At 43.2% G+C, this 27,472-nt stretch overlaps 1 protein-coding gene across 4 annotated transcripts; it reads right to left on the reverse strand.

Annotated features, from left to right (window-relative positions):
- Positions 1-313: 313 nt before the first annotated feature.
- On the reverse strand, positions 314-27,472 carry LOC128691693 (uncharacterized). 4 transcript variants are annotated; one of them, XM_053780562.2, is made up of 4 exons: positions 27,352-27,472; positions 12,224-12,541; positions 2,209-2,462; positions 314-2,070 (listed from the first exon to the last, which is right to left on the reverse strand). In XM_053780562.2, exons 2-4 carry the CDS (start codon positions 12,380-12,382, stop codon positions 861-863), a joined length of 1,623 nt encoding a protein of 540 aa, XP_053636537.2. In that variant the 5' UTR covers positions 12,383-12,541; positions 27,352-27,472; the 3' UTR covers positions 314-860. The 4 variants fall into 4 exon arrangements, with proteins under 4 accessions (XP_053636537.2, XP_053636538.2, XP_053636540.2 ...); XM_053780563.2 differs by having other exon boundaries at positions 27,079-27,462; XM_053780565.2 differs by having other exon boundaries at positions 27,445-27,459.

Below are 27,472 nucleotides of genomic sequence, written 5' to 3' on the forward strand. Positions count from 1 at the left end.
TCCTGTTATTTATGGAATTTACAGCCAACGAAGGATAGTTTGCCACTTATAGTGGAGGTAGCTGGAGGTAAGAAGTACAGTGCCTGCACCTTGAAGGATGGGTGGGGATATTGTAATCCTGGAGGTAAGAAGTACAGTGCCTGCACCCTGAAGGATGGGTATGAATGTTACACTTCTGGCGGTGGGAAACATTGTGCCTTCATCCTGAAGGATGGGTGGGGATGTAGCAATCCTGGAAGTGGGAAATACAGTGCAGTCTCGGCAACCAGTCCTTGGAATACTGACGAGTTCTAGATAATAAGACACAAAAACAGTAATTTGAAACTTTATTCAGAAAAGTCACATTGTTGTGAACCTACGACTCCTTTAATGAAGACTGAGCTGTGTTTTCTTACTACTAGTAAATCACTCAGTTAAATACCACAATACCTCTTTTATTTACTCCAAATTTTTTTTTTTTTTTTTTTTCTTTTTGAGAGAGTTGAATTCTGTCTCTTGAGCTTTTTGAAAGTGTTGAGTTACAGCTCCTGGACCTTAGGTTTATACTGAGGTACAACTTGGGTTCTTGAAGGTGTTGAGCTACGGCCCATGGTTCTCTTGAGGTCATCGAGCTAATGTTTGTGAACCTCTGGTGGACGATGACATAAAAACGCTTGGACCTCTTAAAGGTGTTGAGCTAAAGCGCCTGGATCTCTCGAGTCCTGAGGGTGTTGAGGTGTATCTGTTCCCCAAGGTGTAAAGGTACAACTCAGGAATGTTAGGAAGTTAAGTTTAACAATTACAGGGTATACTTTTCCCTCAACACGACGACAGAAATTCATGTAAATATGTCAGAATGCTCGTATGTCAACATTTGTACTTTATAAACAACTGATGGTGCCACACTGAGATATATCAGCAACATAATTAGTTAAATATGAAAAGAAATTATTGGCAAAATCTTCAGCGACATTATTGATGTAACAGTCTAGTGATATAGAAAAGCGTCCATCTAAGGTATGGAAATTGAGCAAAAAAGGACACCCTAGGAATTCGCATGCCACCGATCGAAGCAGACTGCTAATCGCCACGGGTCCATCCCCATACTGACCAGGCAAGAGGTGTTTCAGGTTACCCATGTTAGAGATCGTCATGTTAGTAATAATTGCATTTTTGTACCCCAGGCGAGTGAGCACGTAATTAGCTTGTTCGAGAACAGCTAATATCCAACTGACAGGAGAGGCCAGAAGAGGTGCTTTGTTGGCATCAAGAAAGTGATGGAGGCCACAATGAATGCTTCTTGCTAGCTTCCAAAAGTTCTTCTTGCTCTCTGCGTCGCTACTGCACACAGTGTGTTCTAATCTACAAAAAGATACATGAAAACCAACAGAGTCCTTGTAAATACTAGGAAAGAAGCGACGCATGTTTACAGAATCATCATAAGTAATACTCAGTGAGTCTTTTTTTACCTTCAAGTGTTTCTGAGCGGTGCGTAAAAGAGCTAAGTAAGCTGCAGCCACAATACTCGAATGAATACTTACATTTGCTTCCTTGCAGTGACGCAAAAGCTCTTGTGTCGTCTCTGCTGAGAAGTCTTTATATAATACTTTCGTAAATGCTACTTTTGTTTCTGGGTGAGAAAAAATAAACATTCTAGCTATTGATTTATATGTAGTTAACAACACTTCTTTAAAGCAGTAAATATAGTTTCTCATACTGAGCAGATCATTAGTAATGGCTGGAATGTTATAGCGTGTGGGCGTGTTGTAGCTCCGTCCAGTCATAATGGCGTTCAGAACCTCCATAAAGTCACGGGAGATGATCATATTGGTGAAGCCGTCAGTGATGACGTGATGGATGGCGAGCACCAGGACGGCCTGGTGGCTGCCAGCAGCTGCCTGTGGCTGGGGAACCAACCTCGCCCTCCACAGTGGTCCCTGAGAAATGTTGTAGGGAGTTCGCATCTGCTGGTAGTATACCGACATGGCGTCGCCCGTGTCAACGCTGAAGTCTACAACAACGTTCTTCATCCGTCGTAACCATGGTCGAAACCAGCGCCAAGCAACGCAAAGTTGCAGAACATGTATCCTCCTGGCAAGTACATCAAACGCGTCACCAAAGATTATAATATTATTAAGTGTCTGAGAGATCTGAGTTGAGCGTCATTATATCTTACTTATAACAATTTTTAATATTGATTTTTGCGCAGAGATAGCGACTTATACTTACTGAGCGATGATAGAAAGAGCTTGTTTAACGTCTTCAGGTCTGATTGATTGTAGTGAGGAAAGCCATAACACCGTAGCAGTGCTGCCGGTGCCCAGAAATGCTGCTGATGCTGCAAACATCTCTGTGTTGCTCACTGGTCTCAGCCAGCCTCCAGGCGGAGTCAATATCTTCCTGGGCTCAGTTTCCTCCTCCTCTCCATTCTGCCGACCACCTTTGGCTGAACGGTAAACAGCGAGGAAGCAGATAGCAACCAACTTGATTGGCAACCGAGATTTAGTTCAGGGGACAGAGAAGAAAAAATTATATTAAGAAATTGTATTTGTATATCTCTTCTGGCAAGAGACGAACTTCCAAACACCTCTTAAATTCTTAATATAACAAGTGTGAGTTTTTTTAACAAAAAAAAAAATCTAGATAAGAAAATCCACATTCGTGATATATCAGGCTTACACAATTTATTTGGAAAAGATACCACAGAAACCAATTTTTAACATTAGATGCATCATACCCCATGGATATCATTATTAAGACTTCCAGCACGTGTGGACTTTCAAATACATCCATTGTTTTAAATCATGCATTAATATTACCGGAAAGTCTTGGGATCGAATTCTGGGCAACCCTTAGTTTGTACAAGAATAATGGAAATCTGTGCAAAACGAAAGAAAAAATATCTATTGTTGGGTTGCCTGTGTATTTGAACTCATAAATAATGTTATGTTGGAATTCATGTTAATTATAGACATTGTGTGACTTATGTGCATTATGTTAAGCAGTTACGTCACACACACACACACACACACACACTTACACACGCACACACACACACACACACACACACACACACACACACACACACACACACACACACACACACTCACACACACACATATATATATATATATATATATATATATATATATATATATTATATATATATATATATATATATATATATATATGAAGGGAAGGGGGACAAAAGAGATTGTAAAAATTATTGAGGAATAAGTTTACTGAGTATACCAGGAAAAGTATACGGTAGGGTTATAATTGAAAGAATTAGAGGTAAGACAGAATGTAGGATTGCGGATGAGCAAGGAGGTTTTAAAGTGGGTATGGGATGTGTAGATCAAGTGTTTACATTGAAGCATATATGTGAACAGTAATTAGATAAAGGTAGGGAAGTTTTTATTGCATTTATGGATTTAGAAAAGGAATATGATAGAGTGGATAGGGGAGCAATGTGGCAGATGTTGCAAGTATATGGAATAGGTGGTAAATTACTGAATGCTGTAAAGAGTTTTTATGAGGATAGTGAGGCTCAGGTTAGGGTGTGTAGAAGAGAGGGAGAATACTTCCCGTTAAAAATAGGTCTTAGACAGGGATGTGTAATGTCACCATGGTTGTTTAATATATTTATAGATGGGGTTGTAAAAGAAGTAAATGCTAGGGTGTTCGGGAGAGGGGTGGGATTAAATTATGGGGAATGAAATACAAAATAGGAATTGACACAGTTGCTTTTTGCTGATAATACTGTGCTTATGAGAGATTCTAAAGAAAAATTGCAAAGGTTAGTGGACGAATTTTGGAGTGTGTGTAAAGGTAGAAAGTTGAAAGTGCACATATCAAATGATTTAGGGTATCAAATGATTTAGATAAAGAAAAATTGGATATCAAATTGGGGAGGAGGAGTATGGAAGAAGTGAATGTTTTCAGATACTTATTAGTTGACGTGTCGGCGGATGGATTTATGAAGGATGAGGTTAATCATAGAACTGATGAGGGATAAAAGGTGACTGGTGCGTTGAGGTATGTGTGGAGACAAAAAACATTATCTATGGAGGCAAAGAATGGAATGTATGAAAGTATAGTAGTACCAACACTCTTATATGGATGTGAAGCTTGGGTTGTGAATGCAGCAGCGAGGAGGCGGTTGGAGGCAGTGGAAATGTCCTGCCTAAGGGCAATGTGTGGTGTAAATATTATGCAGAAAATTCGGAGTGTGGAAATTAGGAGAAGGTGTGGAGTTAATAAAAGTATTAGTCAGAGGGCTGAAGAGGGGTTGTTGAGGTGGTTTGGTCATTTAGAGAGAATACATCAAAGTAGAATGACATGGAGAGCATTTAAATCTGCAGGGGAAGGAAGGTGGGGTAGGGGTCGTCCTCGAAAAGGTTGGAAGGAAGGGGTAAGGGAGGTTTTGTGGGCAAGGGGCTTGGACCTCCAGCAGGCGTGCGTGAGCGTGTTCAATAGGAGTGAATGGAGACGAATGGTATTTGGGACCTGACGATCTGTTGGAGTGTGTGCAGGGTAATATTTAGTGAAGGGATTCAGGGAAACCGGTTATTTTTGTATAGCCGGACTTGAGTCCTGGAAATGGGAAGTACAATGCCTGCACTCTAAAGGAGGGGTTTGGAGAGATATATTGTGTATTTTCATACGTATATACTTCTGAACTGTTGTATTTTGGGCACCTCTGCAAAAAACAGTGATTATGTGTGAGTGAGGATTTTCTTTCTTTTTGGGTCACCCTGCCTCGGCGTGAGACGGCCGACTTGTTAAAAAAAATATTAATATATATATATATATATATATATATATATATATATATATATATATATATATATATATATATATATATATATATATATATATATATATATATATATATATATATATGTATATATATATATATATATATGTATATATATATATGCACATTATATATATATATATATATATATATATATATTACATATATATATATATATATATATATATATATATATAGGTAGTAGGTTGGTAGACAGCAACCACCCAGGGAAGTACTACCGTCCTGCCAGATGACTGTGAAACAAAAACCTGTAACTGTTTTGCATGATGGTAGGATTGCTGGTTTTTTCTTTTTCTGTCTCATAAACACGCTAGATAACAGGGATATCTTGCTACTCCTACTTACACTTTGGTCACACTTCACAGACACGCACATGCATATATATATATATATACATACATCTAGGTTTTTCTTCTTTTTCTAAATAGCTCTTGTTGCTTTTTATTTCTTCTATTGTCCATGGGGAAGTGGAAAAGAATCTTTCCTCCGTAAGCCATGCGTGTCGTATGAGGCAACTAAAATGCCGGGAGCAATGGGCTAGTAACCCCTTCTCCTGTATACATTTACTAAAAAAGAGAAGAAGAAAAACTTTATAAAACTGGGTTGTTTAAATGTGCGTGGATGTAGTGCGGATGACAAGAAACAGATGATTGCTGATGTTATGAATGAAAAGAAGTTGGATGTCCTGGCTCTAAGCGAAACAAAGCTGAAGGGGGTAGGAGAGTTTCAGTGGGGGGAAATAAATGGGATTAAATCTGGAGTATCTGAGAGAGTTAGAGCAAAGGAAGGGGTAGCAGTAATGTTAAATGATCAGTTATGGAAGGAGAAAAGAGAATATGAATGTGTAAATTCGAGAATTATGTGGATTAAAGTAAAGGTTGGATGCGAGAAGTGGGTCATAATAAGCGTGTATGCACCTGGAGAAGAGAGGAATGCAGAGGAGAGAGAGAGATTTTGGGAGATGTTAAGTGAATGCCTTTGAACCAAGTGAGAGAGTAATTGTGGTAGGGGAACTGAATGCTAAAGTAGGAGAAACTTTTAGAGAGGGTGTGGTAGGTAAGTTTGGGGTGCCAGGTGTAAATGATAATGGGAGCCCTTTGATTGAACTTTGTATAGAAAGGGGTTTAGTTATAGGTAATACATATTTTAAGAAAAAGAGGATAAATAAGTATACACGATATGATGTAGGGCGAAATGACAGTAGTTTGTTGGATTATGTATTGGTAGATAAAAGACTGTTGAGTAGACTTCAGGATGTACATGTTTATAGAGGGGCCACAGATATATCAGATCACTTTCTAGTTGTAGCTACACTGAGAGTAAAAGGTAGATGGGATACAAGGAGAATAGAAGCATCAGGGAAGAAAGAGGTGAAGGTTTATAAACTAAAAGAGGAGGCAGTTAGGGTAAGATATAAACAGCTATTGGAGGATAGATGGGCTAATGAGAGCATAGGCAATGGGGTCGAAGAGGAATGGGGTAGGTTTAAAAATGTAGTGTTAGAGTGTTCAGCAGAAGTTTGTGGTTACAGGAAAGTGGGTGCAGGAGGGAAGAGGAGCGATTGGTGGAATGATGATGTAAAGAGAGTAGTAAGGGAGAAAAAGCTAGCATATGAGAAGTTTTTACAAAGTAGAAGTGATGCAAGGAGGGAAGAGTATATGGAGAAAAAGAGAGAGGTTAAGAGAGTGGTGAAGCAATGTAAAAAGAGAGCAAATGAGAGAGTGGGTGAGATGTTATCAACAAATTTTGTTGAAAATAAGAAAAAGTTTTGGAGTGAGATTAACAAGTTAAGGAAGCCTAGAGAACAAATGGATTCGTTAGTTAAAAATAGGAGAGGAGAGTTATTAAATGGAGAGTTAGAGGTATTGGGAAGATGGAGGGAATATTTTGAGGAATTGTTAAATGTTGATGAAGATAGGGAAGCTGTGATTTCGTGTATAGGGCAAGGAGGAATAACATCTTGTAGGAGTGAGGAAGAGCCAGTTGTGAGTGTGGGGGAAGTTCGTGAGGCAGTAGGTAAAATGAAAGGGGGTAAGGCAGCCGGGATTGATGGGATAAAGATAGAAATGTTAAAAGCAGGTGGGGATATAGTTTTGGAGTGGTTGGTGCAATTATTTAATAAATGTATGGAAGAGGGTAAGGTACCTAGGGATTGGCAGAGAGCATGCATAATTCCTTTGTATAAAGGCAAAGGGGATAAAAGAGAGTGCAAAAATTATAGGGGGATAAGTCTGTTGAGTGTACCTGGTAAAGTGTATGGTAGAGTTATAATTGAAAGAATTAAGAGGAAGACGGAGAATAGGATAGCAGATGAACAAGGAGGCTTTAGGAAAGGTAGGGGGTGTGTGGACCAGGTGTTTACAGTGAAACATATAAGTGAACAGTATTTAGATAAGGCTAAAGAGGTCTTTGTGGCATTTATGGATTTGGAAAAGGCGTATGACAGGGTGGATAGGGGGGCAATGTGGCAGATGTTGCAAGTGTATGGTGTAGGAGGTAGGTTACTGAAAGCAGTGAAGAGTTTTTACGAGGATAGTGAGGCTCAAGTTAGAGTATGTAGGAAAGAGGGAAATTTTTTCCCAGTAAAAGTAGGCCTTAGACAAGGATGTGTGATGTCACCGTGGTTGTTTAATATATTTATAGATGGGGTTGTAAGAGAAGTAAATGCGAGGGTCTTGGCAAGAGGCGTGGAGTTAAAAGATAAAGAATCACACACAAAGTGGGAGTTGTCACAGCTGCTCTTTGCTGATGACAATGTGCTCTTGGGAGATTCTGAAGAGAAGCTGCAGAGATTGGTGGATGAATTTGGTAGGGTGTGCAAAAGAAGAAAATTAAAGGTGAATACAGGAAAGAGTAAGGTTATGAGGATAACAAAAAGATTAGGTGATGAAAGATTGAATATCAGATTGGAGGGAGAGAGTATGGAGGAGGTGAACGTATTCAGATATTTGGGAGTGGACGTGTCAGCGGATGGGTCTATGAAAGAAGAGGTGAATCATAGAATTGATGAGGGAAAAAGAGTGAGTGGTGCACTTAGGAGTCTGTGGAGACAAAGAACTTTGTCCTTGGAGGCAAAGAGGGGAATGTATGAAAGTATAGTTTTACCAACGCTCTTATATGGGTGTGAAGCATGGGTGATGAATGTTGCAGCGAGGAGAAGGCTGGAGGCAGTGGAGATGTCATGTCTGAGGGCAATGTGTGGTGTGAATATAATGCAGAGAATTCGTAGTTTGGAAGTTAGGAGGAGGTGCGGGATTACCAAAACTGTTGTCCAGAGGGCTGAGGAAGGGTTGTTGAGGTGGTTCGGACATGTAGAGAGAATGGAGCGAAACAGAATGACTTCAAGAGTGTATCAGTCTGTAGTGGAAGGAAGGCGGGGTAGGGGTCGGCCTAGGAAGGGTTGGAGGGAGGGGGTAAAGGAGGTTTTGTGTGCGAGGGGCTTGGACTTCCAGCAGGCATGCGTGAGCGTGTTTGATAGGAGTGAATGGAGACAAATGGTTTTTAATACTTGACGTGCTGTTGGAGTGTGAGCAAAGTAACATTTATGAAGGGATTCAGGGAAACCGGCAGGCCGGACTTGAGTCCTGGAGATGGGAAGTACAGTGCCTGCACTCTGAAGGAGGGGTGTTAATGTTGCAGTTTAAAAACTGTAGTGTAAAGCACCCTTCTGGCAAGACAGTGATGGAGTGAATGATGGTGAAAGTTTTTCTTTTTCGGGCCACCCTGCTTTGGTGGGAATCGGCCAGTGTGATAATAATAAATAAATATATATATATATATATATATATATATATATATATATATATATATATATATATATATATATATATATATATTAAACTAATACAATATGTTTAAGTTACTAAAGATGTAATGTTTATTCTTCGTCATACGGACATAGCATAAAACACACTGGGGTAAGAATCAAGATTCTTAAACAGACATACATAATTAATTAAGGAGAATCAGGATGATATGTAAGATATATAATGGGTAAAAATAAAGATGATATACAGGACATACACTGGAGAAGGATCAGAATGGTACACAGGACATACACTGGAGAAGGATCAGAATGGTACACAGGACATACACTGGAGAAGGATCAGAATGGTACACAGGACATACACTGGAGAAGGATCAGAATGGTACACAGTACATACACTGGAGAAGGATCAGAATGGTACACAGGACATACACTGGAGAAGGATCAGAATGGTACACAGGACATACACTGGGGAAGGATCAGAATGGTACACAGGACATACACTGGAGAAGGATCAGAATGGTACACAGGACATACACTGGAGAAGGATCAGAATGGTACACAGGACATACACTGGAGAAGGATCAGAATGGTACACAGGACATACACTGGAGAAGGATCAGAATGGTACACAGGACATACACTGGAGAAGGATCAGAATGGTACACAGGACATACACTGGAGAAGGATCAGAATGGTACACAGGACATACACTGGGGAAGGATCAGAATGGTACACAGGACATACACTGGAGAAGGATCAGAATGGTACACAGGACATACACTGGAGAAGGATCAGAATGGTACACAGGACATACACTGGAGAAGGATCAGAATGATACACAGGACATACACTGGAGAAGGATCAGAATGGTACACAGGACATACACTGGGGAAGGATCAGAATGGTACACAGGACATACACTGGAGAAGGATCAGAATGGTACACAGGACATACACTGGGAAAGGATCAGAATGGTACACAGGACATACACTGGAGAAGGATCAGAATGGTACACAGGACATACACTGGGGAAGGATCAGAATGGTACACAGGACATACACTGGAGAAGGATCAGAATGGTACACAGGACATACACTGGAGAAGGATCAGAATGGTACACAGGATATACACTGAAGAAGGATCAGAATGGTACACAGGACATACACTGGAGAAGGATCAGAATGGTACACAGTACATACACTGGAGAAGGATCAGAATGGTACACAGGACATACACTGGAGAAGGATCAGAATGGTACACAGGACATACACTGGGGAAGGATCAGAATGGTACACAGTACATACACTGGAGAAGGATCAGAATGGTACGCAAGACATACACTGGAGAAGGATCAGAATGGTACACAGTACATACACTGGAGAAGGATCAGAATGGTACACAGTACATACACTGGGGAAGGATCAGAATGGTACACAGTACATACACTGAAGAAGGATCAGAATGGTACACAGGACATACACTGAAGAAGGATCAGAATGGTACACAGGACATACACTGGAGAAGGATCAGAATGGTACACAGTACATACACTGGAGAAGGATCAGAATGGTACACAGGACATACACTGGAGAAGGATCAGAATGGTACACAGGACATACACTGGGGAAGGATCAGAATGGTACACAGTACATACACTGGAGAAGGATCAGAATGGTACACAGGACATACACTGGGGAAGGATCAGAATGGTACACAGGACATACACTGGAGAAGGATCAAAATGGTACACAGGACATACACTGGAGAAGGATCAGAATGGTACACAGGACATACACTGGAGAAGGTGTCAGCATAGTTGCTGATCCCTGTATTCCCTGTATTATATAGCATAGCATATTAGTATCCTCCATGTGCTTTAGACACGAGATCCCTCGTAGGCCTTTGGCTTGGAGTGACGTCATAGGGATTCACATGGGCAGTGATCCCTCTGTCCCGGTCTCACTCGGCGGCAGACCTACAAAACGTGAACAGGCTTGGCACCGGGCTCCATCTCTCATCTCAGTCTGACAATATATCTACCATCCTACAAGTGTGTCTACTTTCAACCTGTGATATCTCCATTCAAGAACCCCTTACGATAAAGGATCAGAATGATACACAGGACATACACTGGAGAAGGATCAGAATGGTACACAGGACATACACTATGGAAGGATCAGAATGGTACACAGGACATACACTGGAGAAGGATCAGAATGGTACACAGGACATACACTGGGAAAGGATCAGAATGGTACACAGGACATACACTGGAGAAGGATCAGAATGATACACAGGACATACACTGGGGAAGGATCAGAATGGTACACAGGACATACACTGGAGAAGGATCAGAATGGTACACAGGACATACACTGGAGAAGGATCAGAATGGTACACAGGACATACACTGGAGAAGGATCAGAATGGTACACAGGACATACACTGGAGAAGGATCAGAATGGTACACAGGACATACACTGGGGAAGGATCAGAATGGTACACAGGACATACACTGGAGAAGGATCAGAATGGTACACAGGACATACACTGGAGAAGGATCAGAATGGTACACAGGACATACACTGGAGAAGGATCAGAATGGTACACAGGACATACACTGGAGAAGGATCAGAATGGTACACAGGACATACACTGGAGAAGGATCAGAATGGTACACAGGACATACACTGGGGAAGGATCAGAATGGTACACAGGACATACACTGGAGAAGGATCAGAATGGTACACAGGACATACACTGGAGAAGGATCAGAATGGTACACAGGACATACACTGGAGAAGGATCAGAATGGTACACAGGACATACACTGGAGAAGGATCAGAATGGTACACAGGACATATACTGGAGAAGGATCAGAATGGTACACAGGACATACACTGGGAAAGGATCAGAATAGTACACAGGACATACACTGGGAAAGGATCAGAATGGTACACAGGACATACACTGGAGAAGGATCAGAATGATACACAGGACATACACTGGGAAAAGATCAGAATAGTACACAGGACATACACTGGAGAAGGATCAGAATGGTACACAGGACATACACTGGGAAAGGATCAGAATGGTACACAGGACATACACTGGAGAAGGATCAGAATGGTACACAGGACATACACTGGGGAAGGATCAGAATGATACACAGGACATACACTGGGGAAGGATCAGAATGGTACACAGGACATACACTCTGAAAGGATCAGAATGGTACACAGGACATACACTGGGAAAGGATCAGAATGGTACACAGGACATACACTGGAGAAGGATCAGAATGGTACACAGGACATACACTGGGGAAGGATCAGAATGGTACACAGGACATACACTGGGGAAGGATCAGAATGATACACAGGACATACAATGGGGAAGGATCAGAATGGTACACAGGACATACACTGGGAAAGGATCAGAATGGTACACAGGACATACACTGGGAAAGGATCAGAATGGTACACAGGACATACACTGGGAAAGGATCAGAATGGTACACAGGACATACACTGGGGAAGGATAAGGATATTGCAGAAGATACACTCTTAACGCACCAAGAAGTGCGTCATGGTTGGTTGGAGTGAAGACATCTGGACTCTGAACAGTAAACTTACCAAACATAAAATGTTGCCACCCAGAAACAGTAGTATTTTGGTCGGGTTGACGTAGACATTGAACAGAAAGGAATGAGTTTCGTGGGCGTCTGGGAAGATGTAGATGTTGTCACTTTGTGAAGACAACAGTAATGTTGAATCTTTCTCCTCAGACTTCATCTTCACTGATAAACAGACCACTTGACAATGTAGTTATGCAGCAGCAGCAGCAGTTGCCTCCATTACCTAATTTTTCTTTACTTAATTATCCTTTTCCATAAACAATAACAATCAATATATACAGTGATGGTAAGTTCTAGTCTTTAGCAGCTCACTAACCTGTAAAAAGATAAAAATGTCGTGTTGAATAGGTAAAACTGGTCAATTAGCAAGAACTCATTTAAAATTAAGTCCTTTCTAAAATTTACACTGGACCACACAATTCTCATGAATGACGCACCCAGCTAAGCTAGGTGTTGTACTCGTCACCCGAGAGCATACGGTGCGTCATGTGTCTTTCGCTCATCTTGAGGCGGGCCAAAACAGCATGGGCTCGACTCCTTGGCTAGTCGAAGTGTTGTCAGTGTTGTTATTGATCAATACGTCATTCGTGGGTACAATAATATATATATCCATGGACCATGCTACAAGCCTGGTCCAGCAACTGGCTCCTTGCATTTAACCCTGCCAAATGCAAAGTCATGAAGACTGGGGAAGGGCAAAGAAAACCGCAGGCACAGTATAATCTAGGTGGCCAAAGTCCGCAGACCTCACTCAGTGAAAAAGACCTTGGAGTGAGTATAACACCGAGCACATCTCCTGAGGCACATATCAGTCAGATAACTGCTGCAGCGTACGGGCGTCTGGCAAACCTAAGGATAGCGTTCCGATGCCTAAGTAAGGAATCGTTCAAGACTCTGTACACCATTTACGTCAGGCCCATACTGGAGTATGCAGCACCAGTTTGGAACCCACACCTGGTCAAGCACGTCAAGAAATTAGAGAAAGTGCAAAGGTTTGCAACAAGACTGGTCCCAGAGCTAAGAGGTATGTCCTACGAGGAGAGGTTAAGGGAAATCAACCTGACGAAACTGGAGGACAGGAGAGATAGGGGGGACATGATAACGACATACAAAATACTGAGAGGAATTGACAAGGTGGACAAAGACAGGATGTTCCAGAGATTGGACACAGTAACAAGGGGGCACAGTTGGAAGTTGAAGACACAGATGAATCAAAGGGATGTTAGGAAGTATTTCTTCAGCCACAGAGTAGTCAGTAAGTGGAATAGTTTGGGAAGCGATGTAGTGGAGGCAGGATCCATGCATAGCTTTAAGCAGAGGTATGATAAAGCTCACGGTTCAGGGAGAGTGACCTAGCAGCGACCAGTGAAGAGGCAGGGCCAGGAGCTTGGACTCGACCCCTGCAACCTCAACTAGGTGAGTACACACACACACACGCACACACACACACACACACACACACACACGCACACACACACACGCACACACACACACACACACACACACACACACGCACACACACACACACACACACACACACACACACACACACACACACACACACACACACACACACACACAGGACGAAAGGAAGACAATGAAAGAGAGAGTTCAAAAACGAAAGGAGAAATGGGAGGAAATGAAAAAGGAGAGCAGAATAACCCAGGATCAAATGGAAGGACAAGCGCACCCCCCAGAAACACCTGCAGAAGGACTCCAGCCACGACACCCCCAAGGCAATTGAACAATCCAAACCAACCATCACACACCGATCCCTCTGTTTCCACCCCCCGCACCACAGTTACAGTATTAGAACAGAAGTTGAAGGTTTGGTACACAAATGCAGATGGATTAACGAATAAACATGAGGAATGGCAAGAAAGAATCAATGAGAAGTCCCCAGACATCATAGCAGTTACAGAAACAAAACTCATGGAGACAATAACAGATGCAATCTTCCCACCAGGATACCAGATCATGAGGAAAGATAGAAGGGGCAGGGGGGAAGGTGGGGTTGCTCTGCTCGTAAAAAACAGATGGAAATTCGAGAAAATGGAAGGAATAGATGAGACGGGAGAAAGAGACTACATAGCAGGTACACTTCAGTCTGGTGAACACAAAGTGGTCATTGCAGTGATGTATGATCCACCACAGAACTGCAGGAGGCCAAGAGAGGAATATGAAGAGAGCAACAGAGCAATGGTGGACACACTTGCTGAGGCGGCAAGAAGAGCTCACTCCAGCAGAGCAAAGTTGCTGGTTATGGGGGATTTCAACCACAGGGAGATTGACTGGGAAAACCTGGAGCCACATGGGGGTCCCGAAACATGGAGAGCCAGGATGTTGGACGTGGTGCTGGAAAACCTCATGTACCAACATGTTAAGGACACTACCAGAGTGACAGGGGAGGATGAACCAGCATGACTGGACCTTGTGTTCACCCTGGGCAGCTCAGACATTGAGGACATCAAGTATGAGAGTCCCCTAGGAGCTAGCGACCACGTGGTTCTGTGCTTTGAATACATAGTAGAGCTGCAAGTGGAGAGAATAACAGGAGTAGAATGGGAAAAGCCTGACTATAAAAGAGGGGACTACATAGGGTTGAAGAACTTCCTGCGGGAGGTCCAGTGGGACAGAGAACTGGCAGGAAAGCCAGTAAATGAAATGATGGAATATGTAGCAACAAAATGCAAGGAGGCAGTGGAAAGGTTCATTCCCAAGGGCAACAGTAACAACGGGAAGACCAGAACAAGCCCCTGGTTTACCCGACGGTGTAAGGAGGCAAAAACAAAGTGCAATAGAGAATGGAAAAAGTACAGAAGGCAGAGAACACACGAAAATAGGGAGATCAGTCGCAGAGCCAGGAATGAGTACGCACAGGTAAGGAGGGAGGCCCAGCGACAGTATGAAAATGACATAGCATCGAGAATCAAGACTGACCCGAAGCTGTTGTATAGCCACATCAGGAGGAAGACAACAGTCAAAGACCAGGTGATCAGATTAAGGACAGAAGGTGGAGAACTCACAAGAAATGATCAGGAGGTATGTGAGGAGCTGAACAGGAGATTTAAGGAAGTTTTTACAGTAGAGACAGGAAGGGCTGTGGGAAGACAGCACAGAAGGGAACATCAAGAGGGAATATACCAACAAGTGTTGGATGACATACGAACAACTGAGGAGGAGGTGAAGAAGCTCTTAAGTGACCTTGACACCTCAAAGGCGATGGGACCGGACAACATCTCCCCATGGGTCCTTAGAGAAGGAGCAGAGATGCTGTGTGTGCCTCTAACCACAATCTTCAACACATCCCTTGAAACTGGGCAACTACCTGAGAAATGGAAGACAGCTAATGTAGTCCCCATATTTAAGAAAGGAAACAGAAACGAGGCACTAAACTACAGACCTGTCTCTGACATGTATTGTGTGCAAAGTCATGGAGAAGATTATCAGGTGGATAGTGGTCGAACACCTGGAAAGGAACAAGATTATAAATGAAAACCAGCATGGGTTCATGGAAGACAAATCTTGTATCACAAACCTCCTGGAGTTTTATGACAAGGTAACAGAAGTAAGACACGAGAGAGAGGGTTGGGTAGATTGCGTTTTCCTAGACTGCAGGAAGGCCTTTGACACAGTTCCCCACAAGAGATTAGTGCAGAAGCTGGAGGATCAGGCACACGTAAAAGGAAGGGCACTGCAATGGATAAGGGAATACCTGACAGGGAGGCAGCAACGAGTCATGGTACGTGAAGAGGTATCACAGTGGGCGCCTGTTACGAGCGGGGTCCCACAGGGGTCAGTTCTAGGACCAGTGCTATTTTTGATATATGTGAACGACATGATGGAAGGAATAGACTCTGAAGTGTCCCTGTTCGCAGATGACGTGAAGTTGATGAGAAGAATTAAATCGGACGAGGATGAGGCAGGACTGCAAAGAGACCTGGAGAGGCTGGACATGTGGTCCAGTAACTGGCTTCTCGAATTCAATCCAGCCAAATGCAAAGTCATGAAGATTGGGGAGGGGCAAAGAAGACCGCAGACAGAGTATAGGCTAGGTGGACAAAGACTACAGACCTCACTCAGGGAGAAAGATCTTGGGGTGACCATAACACCGAGCACATCACCGGAGGCACACATCAACCAAATAACAGCTGCAGCATACGGGCGCCTGGCAAACCTGAGAATAGCGTTCCGATACCTTAATAAGGAATCGTTCAAGACACTGTACACTGTGTATGTTAAGCCCATACTGGAGTATGCAGCACCAGTCTGGAACCCACACCTGGTCAAGCACGTCAAGAAGTTAGAGAAAGTACAAAGGTTTGCAACAAGGCTAGTCCCAGAGCTCAAGGGAATGTCGTACGAGGAAAGGTTAAGGGAAATCGGACTGACGACACTGGAGGACAGAAGGGTCAGGGGAGACATGATAACGACATACAAGATACTGCGGGGAATAGACAAGGTGGACAGAGATAGGATATTCCAGAGAGGGGACACAGGGTCACAACTGGAAGCTGAAGACTCAGACGAGTCACAGGGTCGTTAGGAAGTATTTCTTCAGTCATAGAGTTGTCAGCAAGTGGAATAGCCTAGCAAGTGAAGTAGTGGAGGCAGGAACCATACATAGTTTTAAGAAGAGGTATGACAAAGCTCAGGAAGCAGAGAGAGAGAGGATCCAGTAGCGATCAGTGAAGAGGCGGGGCCAGGAGCTGAGTCTCGACCCCTGCAACCACAATTAGGTGAGTACAATTAGGTGAGTACACATATTCATATACATATACATGTTCATACATGCATACACACAAATACACCTGCACACAAGTAAACAGGTGTGTTAGTGTGAGGTTAACATTAATAACTTCACTGAAAAAAATTGGAACCCCCAGAGGAAAGGTCGACGACCCAGTGGAACAGATTAAAATGGGTCTGGAAAAGAAGAATGGACAGAAAGCGAATGGGAAAGGATGGAATAAGAGTGGGAAAGGAAGCTAAGTTAGCTAATCGCTTAAATGGAGGAGAGAATGGATTTGTGAGCAAGAAGTGGGAGCTGCGAGTCGAAGCTGCAGAAGCCAGGATACAGAGCCAAAAATCGGAAAGGGCATACCATCAGGAGCAGTTACACCAATATCTGACAAGGGAACTGAAGGAAAGGAAAGAGTTAAGTCCTATGTTGAGGCCCTATCAGGCCACCAAGAAATGTTGAGGAACAAAAGTGGCATGCTGCTGAGCACTGGGACAACAGTATGTGGGGGGTGGAGGTAGAGAAGGTGATAGGCCTCCCTGCAGAGGTGCGATCAGGTCACCAGGAGATCCAGGAAATAATAATGGAAGCAGCTATGGCTATATTTAAATGGGACCCAGAGATGTGGAGGGAAAAGCAATGGAAAGAGGATTATTATTATTATTATAATCAAAAAGAAGCGCTAAACCACATGGAAAGAGGAGAGAGATATAGGTCAATATTTATTCATGGGCTTCAGGAGACCGAAGGGAGGACATATGAAGAAAGACGACTGGGATAGGAAAAAAAGAGATTGAAACTATCATCAAGCAAACAGAAGATGACATAACTGAGCTGATAAACTTTTAGAGAATAGGGCAATGCTCGAGGGGAAAAAATCAGCCAGTCAAATTGATTTTCAAGACAGAAACAGTGCAGAATAGGATCTTCTGCAGCAAAAACCATGATAAAGGATACAGCAAAATACCAGAGGGTGTACCTAGATTGCAAGAGAGAGATACAAAGACGTACGGGGCAAGAGAGACAACGCTAGAGTCAGGAGGGGATAATGAGAGTCAGGAGGAGCAGCAAGTACAACCGCTACAGAACCCTGCAACCAAACATGTTATCCCAAAACACACCACACTCCACACTCACAGACCCCACCCCACCCTATACAGTAGACTCCCATGACACCCTGCCAGGTCTCCTTCTCCCCCAGCCCCACACAAACCCCCAGAATACAGTGTTGGAAAAGAAGCTGAAAGTATGGTATACCAACACAGATGGAATAGTGAATAAGTGTCATGAAAGAATCACGGAGGCATCACCAGACATTATAGCACTCACGGAAACCAAGCTCACAAGAATGATAACAGATGCCACCTTTCCACTTGGATATCAGATCTTGAGGAAAGATAGAAGGGGTGGAAGAGTTGCACTGCTCATCAGAATGAGTTTTGAGGAGTCGATAGGAGACAGAGAGGAAGCAGGGGCTACAGAGTAGTTACCTCAGACTGAGGGTCCCAAGATGGTGATTGCAGTAATGTATAACCCACAACAGAATATCAAAAGGCCATGACAACAATATGATGAGAGCAACAGAGCAATGTTTGATGCACTAACTGAGGTGGCCAGAAGGGCCCACATGGGCAGGACAAAGTTACTAGCTGTAGTTGACTTCAGTCACAAGGAAACTGACTGGGAAAATCTGGAGCCACACAGGGAACCAGAAACGTGGAGGGCTTAGATGATGAAAGGGGTACTGGAAAACCTCATGCACCAACACGTTAGAGAAACTACCAGAGAATGAGGAGAGGATGAACCAGCAAGACTGAACCTCATATTCACTTTGAGTAGTTCAGATATTGAGGACATCATACATGAAAGGCTCCTCTGAACTAGTGATCATGTAGTCCTGAGCTTTAAATATATAGTAGAGTTACAAGTAGAGAGAGAAGCAGGAAGAGTAGGATGGGAAAAGCCAAACCACAAAAGAGGGGGCTACACAGACATGAGGAATTTTCTGCATGAGGCTCAGTGGGAAAGAAAATTGATGGGAAAATCAGTAACTGAAATAATGGAATATGTGACAACAAAATGCAAGGAGGCAGAGGTCAGGTTCGTACCCAAGGGCAACAGAAATAATGGGAAGACCAGAATGAGCCCTCGGTTCACCCAAAGGTGTAGAGAGACCAAAACTAGGTGTGCTAGAGAATGAAAAAAATATAGAAGACAAAGGACCCAGGAAAATAAGGAGAGTAGTTAAAGAACCAGAAACGAAAATGCATAGATAAGGAGGAAGGCCCAGCGGCAATATGAAAATGACATAGCATCGAAAGCCAAGTCTAACCCGAAGTTATTGTACAGTCACATCAGGAGGAAACCAACAGTCAAGGACCAGGTAATCAGGCTGAGGAAGGAAGGAGGGAAGATCACAGGAAACGACTGAGAAGTACGTGAAGATCTTAACATAAGATTTAAGAAAGTATTTTCAGTGGGGACAGAAAGGACTCCAGAACTCCGAAATGGTAGAGTACACCAACAAGTGCTGGACACAATACATACAACCGATAAGGTGACTTCCGTCGCCTTATCATAAAACCTTGCACCTTCTTTTACTGTAAGAATGCTTTCGACACAGTTCCATACAAGAGACTAGTGCAAAAGCTCGAGGACTAGGTAGGTATAGCAGGAAAGGCAATGCAATGGATCAGAGAATATCTGACAGGAAGGCAACAACGTGTCGGAGTGGGCTCCTGTGCCGAGCGGAGTTCCACAGGGGTTAGTCCTGGGACCGGTGCTGTTTCTGGTATATGTGAATGACATTTTGGAAGGGATAGATTCAGAAGTGTCCCTGTTTGCAGACAATGTGAAGCTAATGAGGAGAATTCAATTGGATGAGGGTCAAGTAGGACCACAAAAGGGATCTGGACAGGCCAATCACTTATTTGAGACAGTAACTGGCGATGTAATACTTCTAAATACATAATCTGGTTCATGGTAGCCTCAGCAATGTGCAAACAGCTTGTTCCATGAACGGAAATGGCTCCCCCACACCATGATTTTCTGAGAATATTTGATCCAGCTACTTTAGTCATACAAAAGTAACAGTCATCATGGTGGTTCATTTGCTCCCACCATACCATTGGTACTCCAAAGGGCATACATTTAAGTTTTCCAACTGACCACATTTAGAGCATACTGATGCAATTCTTGCAAGCTTTGTGTGGTGCAAATGGTTTGTCCTGGTTACTCCAAGGAGTAATGTTGCTCCGGGAATCTGAAGGGGTGAATTGCCCGCAGACATAGCAAAATATGTCTGGTGAATTTATGCAACCTCTAGACATATTAATAATCTGAAAATAAAGAAAAATATATTAGATTTAACATTTAAGTCAATATAAGGTAAGCATTTTAATAGGTGTACCACTTTCTCATTTACTTATGTTATACGAAAAGAGAAAAATAACGTTTCCGTATAACTTGACAACCTGATGTGATAGAGATGAATAAAAAAACACAATGAATCACTATTTTCCATATATATACCGAAAAATATAACATACCTGGAGTTTACCTGGAGAGAGTTTCGGGGGTCAACGCCCCCGCGGCCCGGTCTGTGACCAGGCCTCCTGGTGGATCAGCGCCTGATCAACCAGGCTGTTGCTGCTGGCTGCACGCAAACCAACGTACGAGCCACAGCCCGGCTGATCAGGAACTGACTTTAGGTGCTTGTCCAGTGCCAGCTTGAAGACTGCCAGGGGTCTGTTGGTAATCCCCCTTATGTGTGCTGGGAGGCAGTTGAACAGTCTCGGGCCCCTGACACTTATTGTATGGTCTCTTAACGTGCTAGTGACACCCCTGCTTTTCATTGGGGGGATGGTGCATCGTCTGCCAAGTCTTTTGCTTTCGTAATGAGTGATTTTCGTGTGCAAGTTCGGTACTAGTCCCTCTAGGATTTTCCAGGTGTATATAATCATGTATCTCTCCCTCCTGCGTTCCAGGGAATACAGGTTTAGAAACCTCAAGCGCTCCCAGTAATTGAGGTGTTTTATCTCCGTTATGCGCACCGTGAAAGTTCTCTGTACATTTTCTAGGTCGGCAATTTCACCTGCCTTGAAAGGTGCTGTTAGAGTGCAGCAATATTCCAGCCTAGATAGAACAAGTGACCTGAAGAGTGTCATCATGGGCTTGGCATCCCTAGTTTTGAAGGTTCTCATTATCCATCCTGTCATTTTTCTAGCAGATGCGATTGATACAATGTTATGGTCCTTGAAGGTGAGATCCTCCGACATAATCACTCCCAGGTCTTTGACGTTGGTGTTTCGCTCTATTTTGTGGCCAGAATTTGTTTTGTACTCTGATGAAGATTTAATTTCCTCATGTTTACCATATCTGAGTAATTGAAATTTCTCATCGTTGAACTTCATATTGTTTTCTGCAGCCCACTGAAAGATTTGGGTGATGTCCGCCTGGAGCCTTGCAGTGTCTGCAATGGAAGACACTGTCATGCAGATTCGGGTGTCATCTGCAAAGGAAGACACGGTGCTGTGGCTGACATCCTTGTCTATGTCGGATATGAGGATGAGGAACAAGATGGGAGCTAGTACTGTGCCTTGTGAAACAGAGCTTTTCACCGTAGCTGCCTCGGACTTTACTCTGTTGACGACTACTCTCTGTGTTCTGTTAGTGAGGAAATTATAGATCCATCGACCGACTTTTCCTGTTATTCCTTTAGCGCGCATTTTGTGCGCTATTACGCCATGGTCACACTTGTCGAAGGCTTTTGCAAAGTCTGTATATATTACATCTGCATTCTTTTTGTCTTCTAGTGCATTTAGGACCTTGTCGTAGTGATCCAGTAGTTGAGACAGACAGGAGCGACCTGTTCTAAACCCATGTTGCCCTGGGTTGTGTAACTGACGGGTTTCTAGATGGGTGGTGATCTTGCTTCTTAGGACCCTTTCAAAGATTTTTATGATATGGGATGTTAGTGCTATTGGTCTGTAGTTCTTTGCTGTTGCTTTACTGCCCCCTTTGTGGAGTGGGGCTATGTCTGTTGTTTTTAGTAACTGAGGGAAGACCCCCGTGTCCATGCTCCCTCTCCATAGGATGGAAAAGGCTCGTGATAGGGGCTTCTTGCAGTTCTTGATGAACACAGAGTTCCATGAGTCTGGCCCTGGGGCAGAGTGCATGGGCATGTCATTTATCGCCTGTTCGAAGTCATTTGGCGTCAGGATAACATCGGATAGGCTTGTGTTAATCAAATTTTGTGGCTCTCTTATAAAAAATTCATTTTGATCTTCGACTCTCAGTCTGGTTAGTGGCTTGCTAAAAACTGAGTCATATTGGGACTTGAGTAGCTCACTCATTTCCTTGCTGTCATCTGTGTAGGACCCATCTTGTTTAAGTAGGGGCCCAATACTGGACGTTGTTCTCGATTTTGATTTGGCATAGGAGAAGAAATACTTTGGGTTTCTTTCGATTTCATTTATGGCTTTTAGTTCTTCCCGCGATTCCTGACTCCTAAAGGATTCTTTTAGCTTAAGTTCGATGCTTGCTATTTCTCTGACCAGTGTCTCCCTGCGCATTTCAGATATATTGACCTCTTTTATCCGCTCTGTTAAGGGAGCGCCTGTCTCTTTCTATTTTACATCTACTCCTCCTTTTTCTTAGAGGAATAAGCCTTGTGCATACATCGAGTGCCACCGAGTTAATCTGTTCTAGGCATAAGTTTGGGTCTGTGTTGCTTAGTATATCTTCCCAGCTTATATCGGTTAGGACTTGGTTTACTTGGTCCCACTTTATGTTTTTGTTATTGAAGTTGAATTTGGTGAATGCTCCCTCGTGACTAGTCTCATTTTGTCGGTCTGGGGCTCCACGCATACATGTCTGAACCCCAATTATGTTGTGATCTGAGTATCTTGTTTTTGATATGGTGACATTTCTTATCAGATCATCATTGTTAGTGAAGATGAGGTCTAGTGTATTCTCCAGTCTAGTAGGCTCTATTATTTGCTGGTTTAAATTGAATTTTGTGCAGAGATTTAAAAGCTCGTGTGAGTGTGAGTTTTCATCAGAGCTGCCTCCTGGTGTTATTACTGCAACAATATTATTTGCTATATTCCTCCATTTTAGGTGCCTTAAGTTGAAATCCCCCAGGAGCAAGATGTTGGGTGCAGGAGCTGGAAGATTTTCTAGACAGTGGTCAATTTTTAACAGCTGTTCCTGGAATTGCTGGGATGTTGCATCCGGAGGCTTGTAGACTACCACAATGATTAGGTTTTGGTTCTCGACCTTTACTGCTAAAACTTCCACTACGTCATTTGAGGCATTAAGCAGTTCTGTGCAAACAAGTGACTCTGCAATGTACAGGCCAACCCCCCCCTTTTGCCTGTTCACTCTGTCACATCTGTATAGGTTGTAACCTGGGATCCATATTTCGTTGTCCAAGTGATCCTTTATGTGGGTCTCAGTGAAAGCCTCGAACATTGCCTTTGCCTCTGCAAGCAGTCCACGGATGAAAGGTATTTTGTTGTTTGTTGCTGGCTTTAGACCCTGTATATTTGCAAATAAGAATGTTATCGGACTGTTGGTATTGTTGGTACTGGGGGGGGATTTTTTTTCCGGCATTAGTATCTGTATCTGTTGGTTTGGAGTGGAGGCCATCGACTGTGGTTCCACTCCAGGAATGACTGGATTTGGTGTACGATTTCTGCCATTTCCTGCCAGTTTTTTTTTCCTTCCTGGCACTAAAAAACCTCTCCCTCTTGAGTGGCTGTGGCTACCCAGGTTTTCCCATGGCCTGGATGTTTTGTATCTTTTTGTCCCCTTTAGATGGTATGCCTGGCAATTTAAGTTATAGCACAGTCTTTCCTGTACTGAAGAGGTACACATTTCAGGGTGAAAAAGCTTACAGGAAGGGAGTTTGCATTTTCCTGTTGTCATATGGGCATGGCATTTTCTAGGGTGGTCATAGTTGCATGTCCCATCTGTTTTTCCAGATTTCCCATGCCAGCAGATACCAAGTGCATAGTATGTGCACAGGCTTGGTTTCCGCTTGCCTTGGGTTTCTGTGACTGTATTCCCTGTTGGTGGATGTTTCCCTGTTTTACTTCTATCCTCCCTAGCACCAACAATGGAGCTCCCACCAGTTGTTTTTGGTAATTTATCCTCACTATTGCTATTGGAGTCCTCTTGTTTGCTATTTCCTGCGGTATTTCTAGTTTGCAATATTGGTTTTATCTTATCTTTGACTACACTTGTTTCCCTACTATGGCTCCTGTCCCCTATGAGGTCATTTATATGTATTCCTTCCTGCGTATAATTCCCGACTACCTGGACAAAATCTCCAGCTTCACCATTACTGTCTCCCAGGACAGTATCTCCAGCTTCACCATTTCTGTCTCCCAGGACAGCACCTCCAGCTTCACCATTACTGTCTCCCAGGACAGCACTATCAGCCCCACATTTACTGACTACCATAAGAGTCAATACAGAAAAATCATGCAGACCAGTGTAATTAATGTTCTCTTATGAACAGCAAACAAACTGAATAGCTAAATATAATTCATATCTCCTCCCATTGTTCAGAATTCCACTCATTGTAATTCTTAACCCAGGCTAAATGTACCCGTATCATGGGTTCATTGAGTCGCGGCTTCTTTCTGAGACAAAATGTTTTCAATAAACTCTCTATAAGCCTCTCATTACCTGTCTTTCGGACAAGGCTAACACCGGCTGCTGTTAGGTAAAAGAAAATCTACCTACAAGATGCTCGTCTGTTGTGAAGAGCCATTCGAATTATTTTTGTCTGAACTCGGTGTTGCTTTCCGTTTTCTACCACATGTTCCCACCCGTATTTTAGTTAAAATCTTGATTGTAATTCAATTCCTTCTTAATTTTACTGACTGTTTGAATTAAAACAAAAAGTTTTATTGCTATTTCTTTCTGTTTCACTGTGTCATCACTAAATAAAACACTTATCTGTCCCATTTTGCGAGGACTCAAGTCGCTATTTTTACTCATTTCAGCTAACTTTCTGCAAGAAAAACAAGAGGCACTTATAGTAGCAAGCACCGGCACAGGAAATACACACCACTCGCCCACAAATGCATCATAAGCTGTGGTGAATGGTTTTGAAAACCGACAAGTTGAAGAATTAAGACATTTATGCAACATATGGGAATCTTTATTGAAGAAACGCTTCGCCACACAGTGGTTTCATCAGTCTTATACAAAGCAGGAATGTATAAGGAGAGGAGGAGTTTGAGATAATCAGTCCCTCAGCCTGGAGGCGATGTGTTCAGTTCATCAATCTTGTAGCGAGTACAGCACAGGGCCGTAGCAGTGGCTTATATACTGTAGTCAGGTGAGACGAAGCAGGAGGAGGCGGGGTCATAGTGGTACCATCCACTAATCTATGTATGTCTTCGTCCAAAGATTGGATAAGTTTTGAAGAATTCTTTGTATCAAGATCCCATGATGTTGCATAAGTGTCTTAATTCTTCAACTTGTCGGTTTTCAAAACCATTCAACACATCTGTCAGACACTGCATCATCATGGGGTCTTGATACAAAGAATTCTTCAGACTTGCCCAATCTTTGAACGAAGACCTACTTAGACTAGTTGATGGTACCACTATGACCCCGCCTCCTCCTGCTTCGCCTCACCTGACTACAGTATATAAGCCACTGCTACGGCCCTATGCTGTACTTTCTACAAGAGTAATGGACTGAACACATCGCCTCCAGGCTGAGGGACTGATTATCTCAAACTCCTCCTCTCCTCATACATTCCTGCTTTGTATAAGACTGATGAAGCCACTGTGTGACGAAACGTTTATTCAATAAAGATCTTCATATGTTGCATAAGTGTCTTAATTCATCATAAGCTGGACAGCCTGGTTTATAAGCCACATCACTGGACGTTAACCATGGTTTCAAGATATTTCAACCTTCTCTTGTATGTTCTGACCTCACATGCTTATTTTTTTTATCACTGCACGCAAAAACAAGTGGGTATATATGCAGAGAAAGAACGCAGTGAGCGGAGTGCGCTGTCAATCGAGCTACGGGACACCGTGTCCTGGTAAAATCACTCCAGGTGGGCTATATTTCCAGTGTCCAGGTAAGATCACTCCAGGTGGGCCATATTACCAGTGTCCAGGTAAGATCATTCCAGGTGGGCCATATTTCCAGTGTCCAGGTAAGATCGTTTCAGGTGGGCCATACTACCAGTGTCCAAGTAAGATCGCTCCAGTTGATCCATTCCATGTGTGATGAATGGTTTTGAAAACCGACAAGTTAAAGAATTGAGACACATATGCAACATATGGGAATCTTTACTGAAGAAACGTTTCTCCAAAAAGTGGCTTCATCAGTTCAATACAAAGTAGAAATGGGTAAGGAGAGGAGACGTTTGAGGTAATCAGCCTCTCAGTCCATCATTCTTGTAGAAAGTACAACATAGGGCAGAGAGGTGGCTTATATACTGCAGTCAGGTGAGTCGAAGGTCCCACTCTGATCCCGCCTCCTCCTGCTTCGACTCACCTGACTGCAGTATATAAGCCACCTCACTGGCTCTATGCTGTACTTCCTACAAGAGTGATGGACTGAACACATCGATTCCAGGCTGAGGGACTGATTACCTCAAACTCCTCCTCTCCTTACCCATTTCTACTTTGTATTGGACTGATGAAGCCACTGTGTGGCGAAACTTTTCTTCAATAAACATTCCCATATGTTGCATAAGTGTCTCAATTCTTGATCCATTCCACCTTGAAGTCATCTTACCTGGACACTGGTAGTAAGGATCACCTGGAAAGATTTTACGAGACACTCCTAGTATGGCCCACCTGGAATGATCTTACTGGGACACTACTAGTATGACCCACCTGGAGTGATCTTACCTGGACACTTCTAGTATGGCCCATCTGGAGTGATCTTACTAGGACACTGGTAGTATGGCCCATCTGGAGTGATCTTTCCTGGACACTGGTAGTATGGCCCACCTGGAATGATCTTACTAGGACACCCCTAGTATGACCCACCTGGAGTGATCTTACCTGGACACTTCTAGCATGGCCCATCTGGAGTGATCTTACCAGGACACTGGTAGTATGGCCTACCTGGAGTGATCTTACCAGGACACTTCTAGTAATGCCCATCTGGAGCGATCTTTCCTGGACACTCGTAGTATGGTCCACCTGGAGTGATCTTACCTGGACACTTCTAGCATGGCCCATCTGGAGTGATCTTACTAGGACACTGGTAGTATGGCCTACCTGGAGTGATCTTACCAGGACACTTCTAGTAATGCCCATCTGGAGCGATCTTTCCTGGACACTCGTAGTATGGTCCACCTGGAGTAATCTTTCCTGGGCACTGGTAGTATGGCTCACCTGGAGTGATCTTTCTAGGACACTGCTAGTATGGCTCACATGGAGTGATCTTACTAGGACACTGCTAGTATGGCCCACTTGAAGTGATCTTACCAGGACACTGTCTGTCCTGACACTGGCG

The sequence above is a fragment of the Cherax quadricarinatus genome, chromosome 26, assembly GCF_038502225.1.
Source record: "Cherax quadricarinatus isolate ZL_2023a chromosome 26, ASM3850222v1, whole genome shotgun sequence".
Taxonomy (NCBI): domain Eukaryota; kingdom Metazoa; phylum Arthropoda; class Malacostraca; order Decapoda; family Parastacidae; genus Cherax; species Cherax quadricarinatus.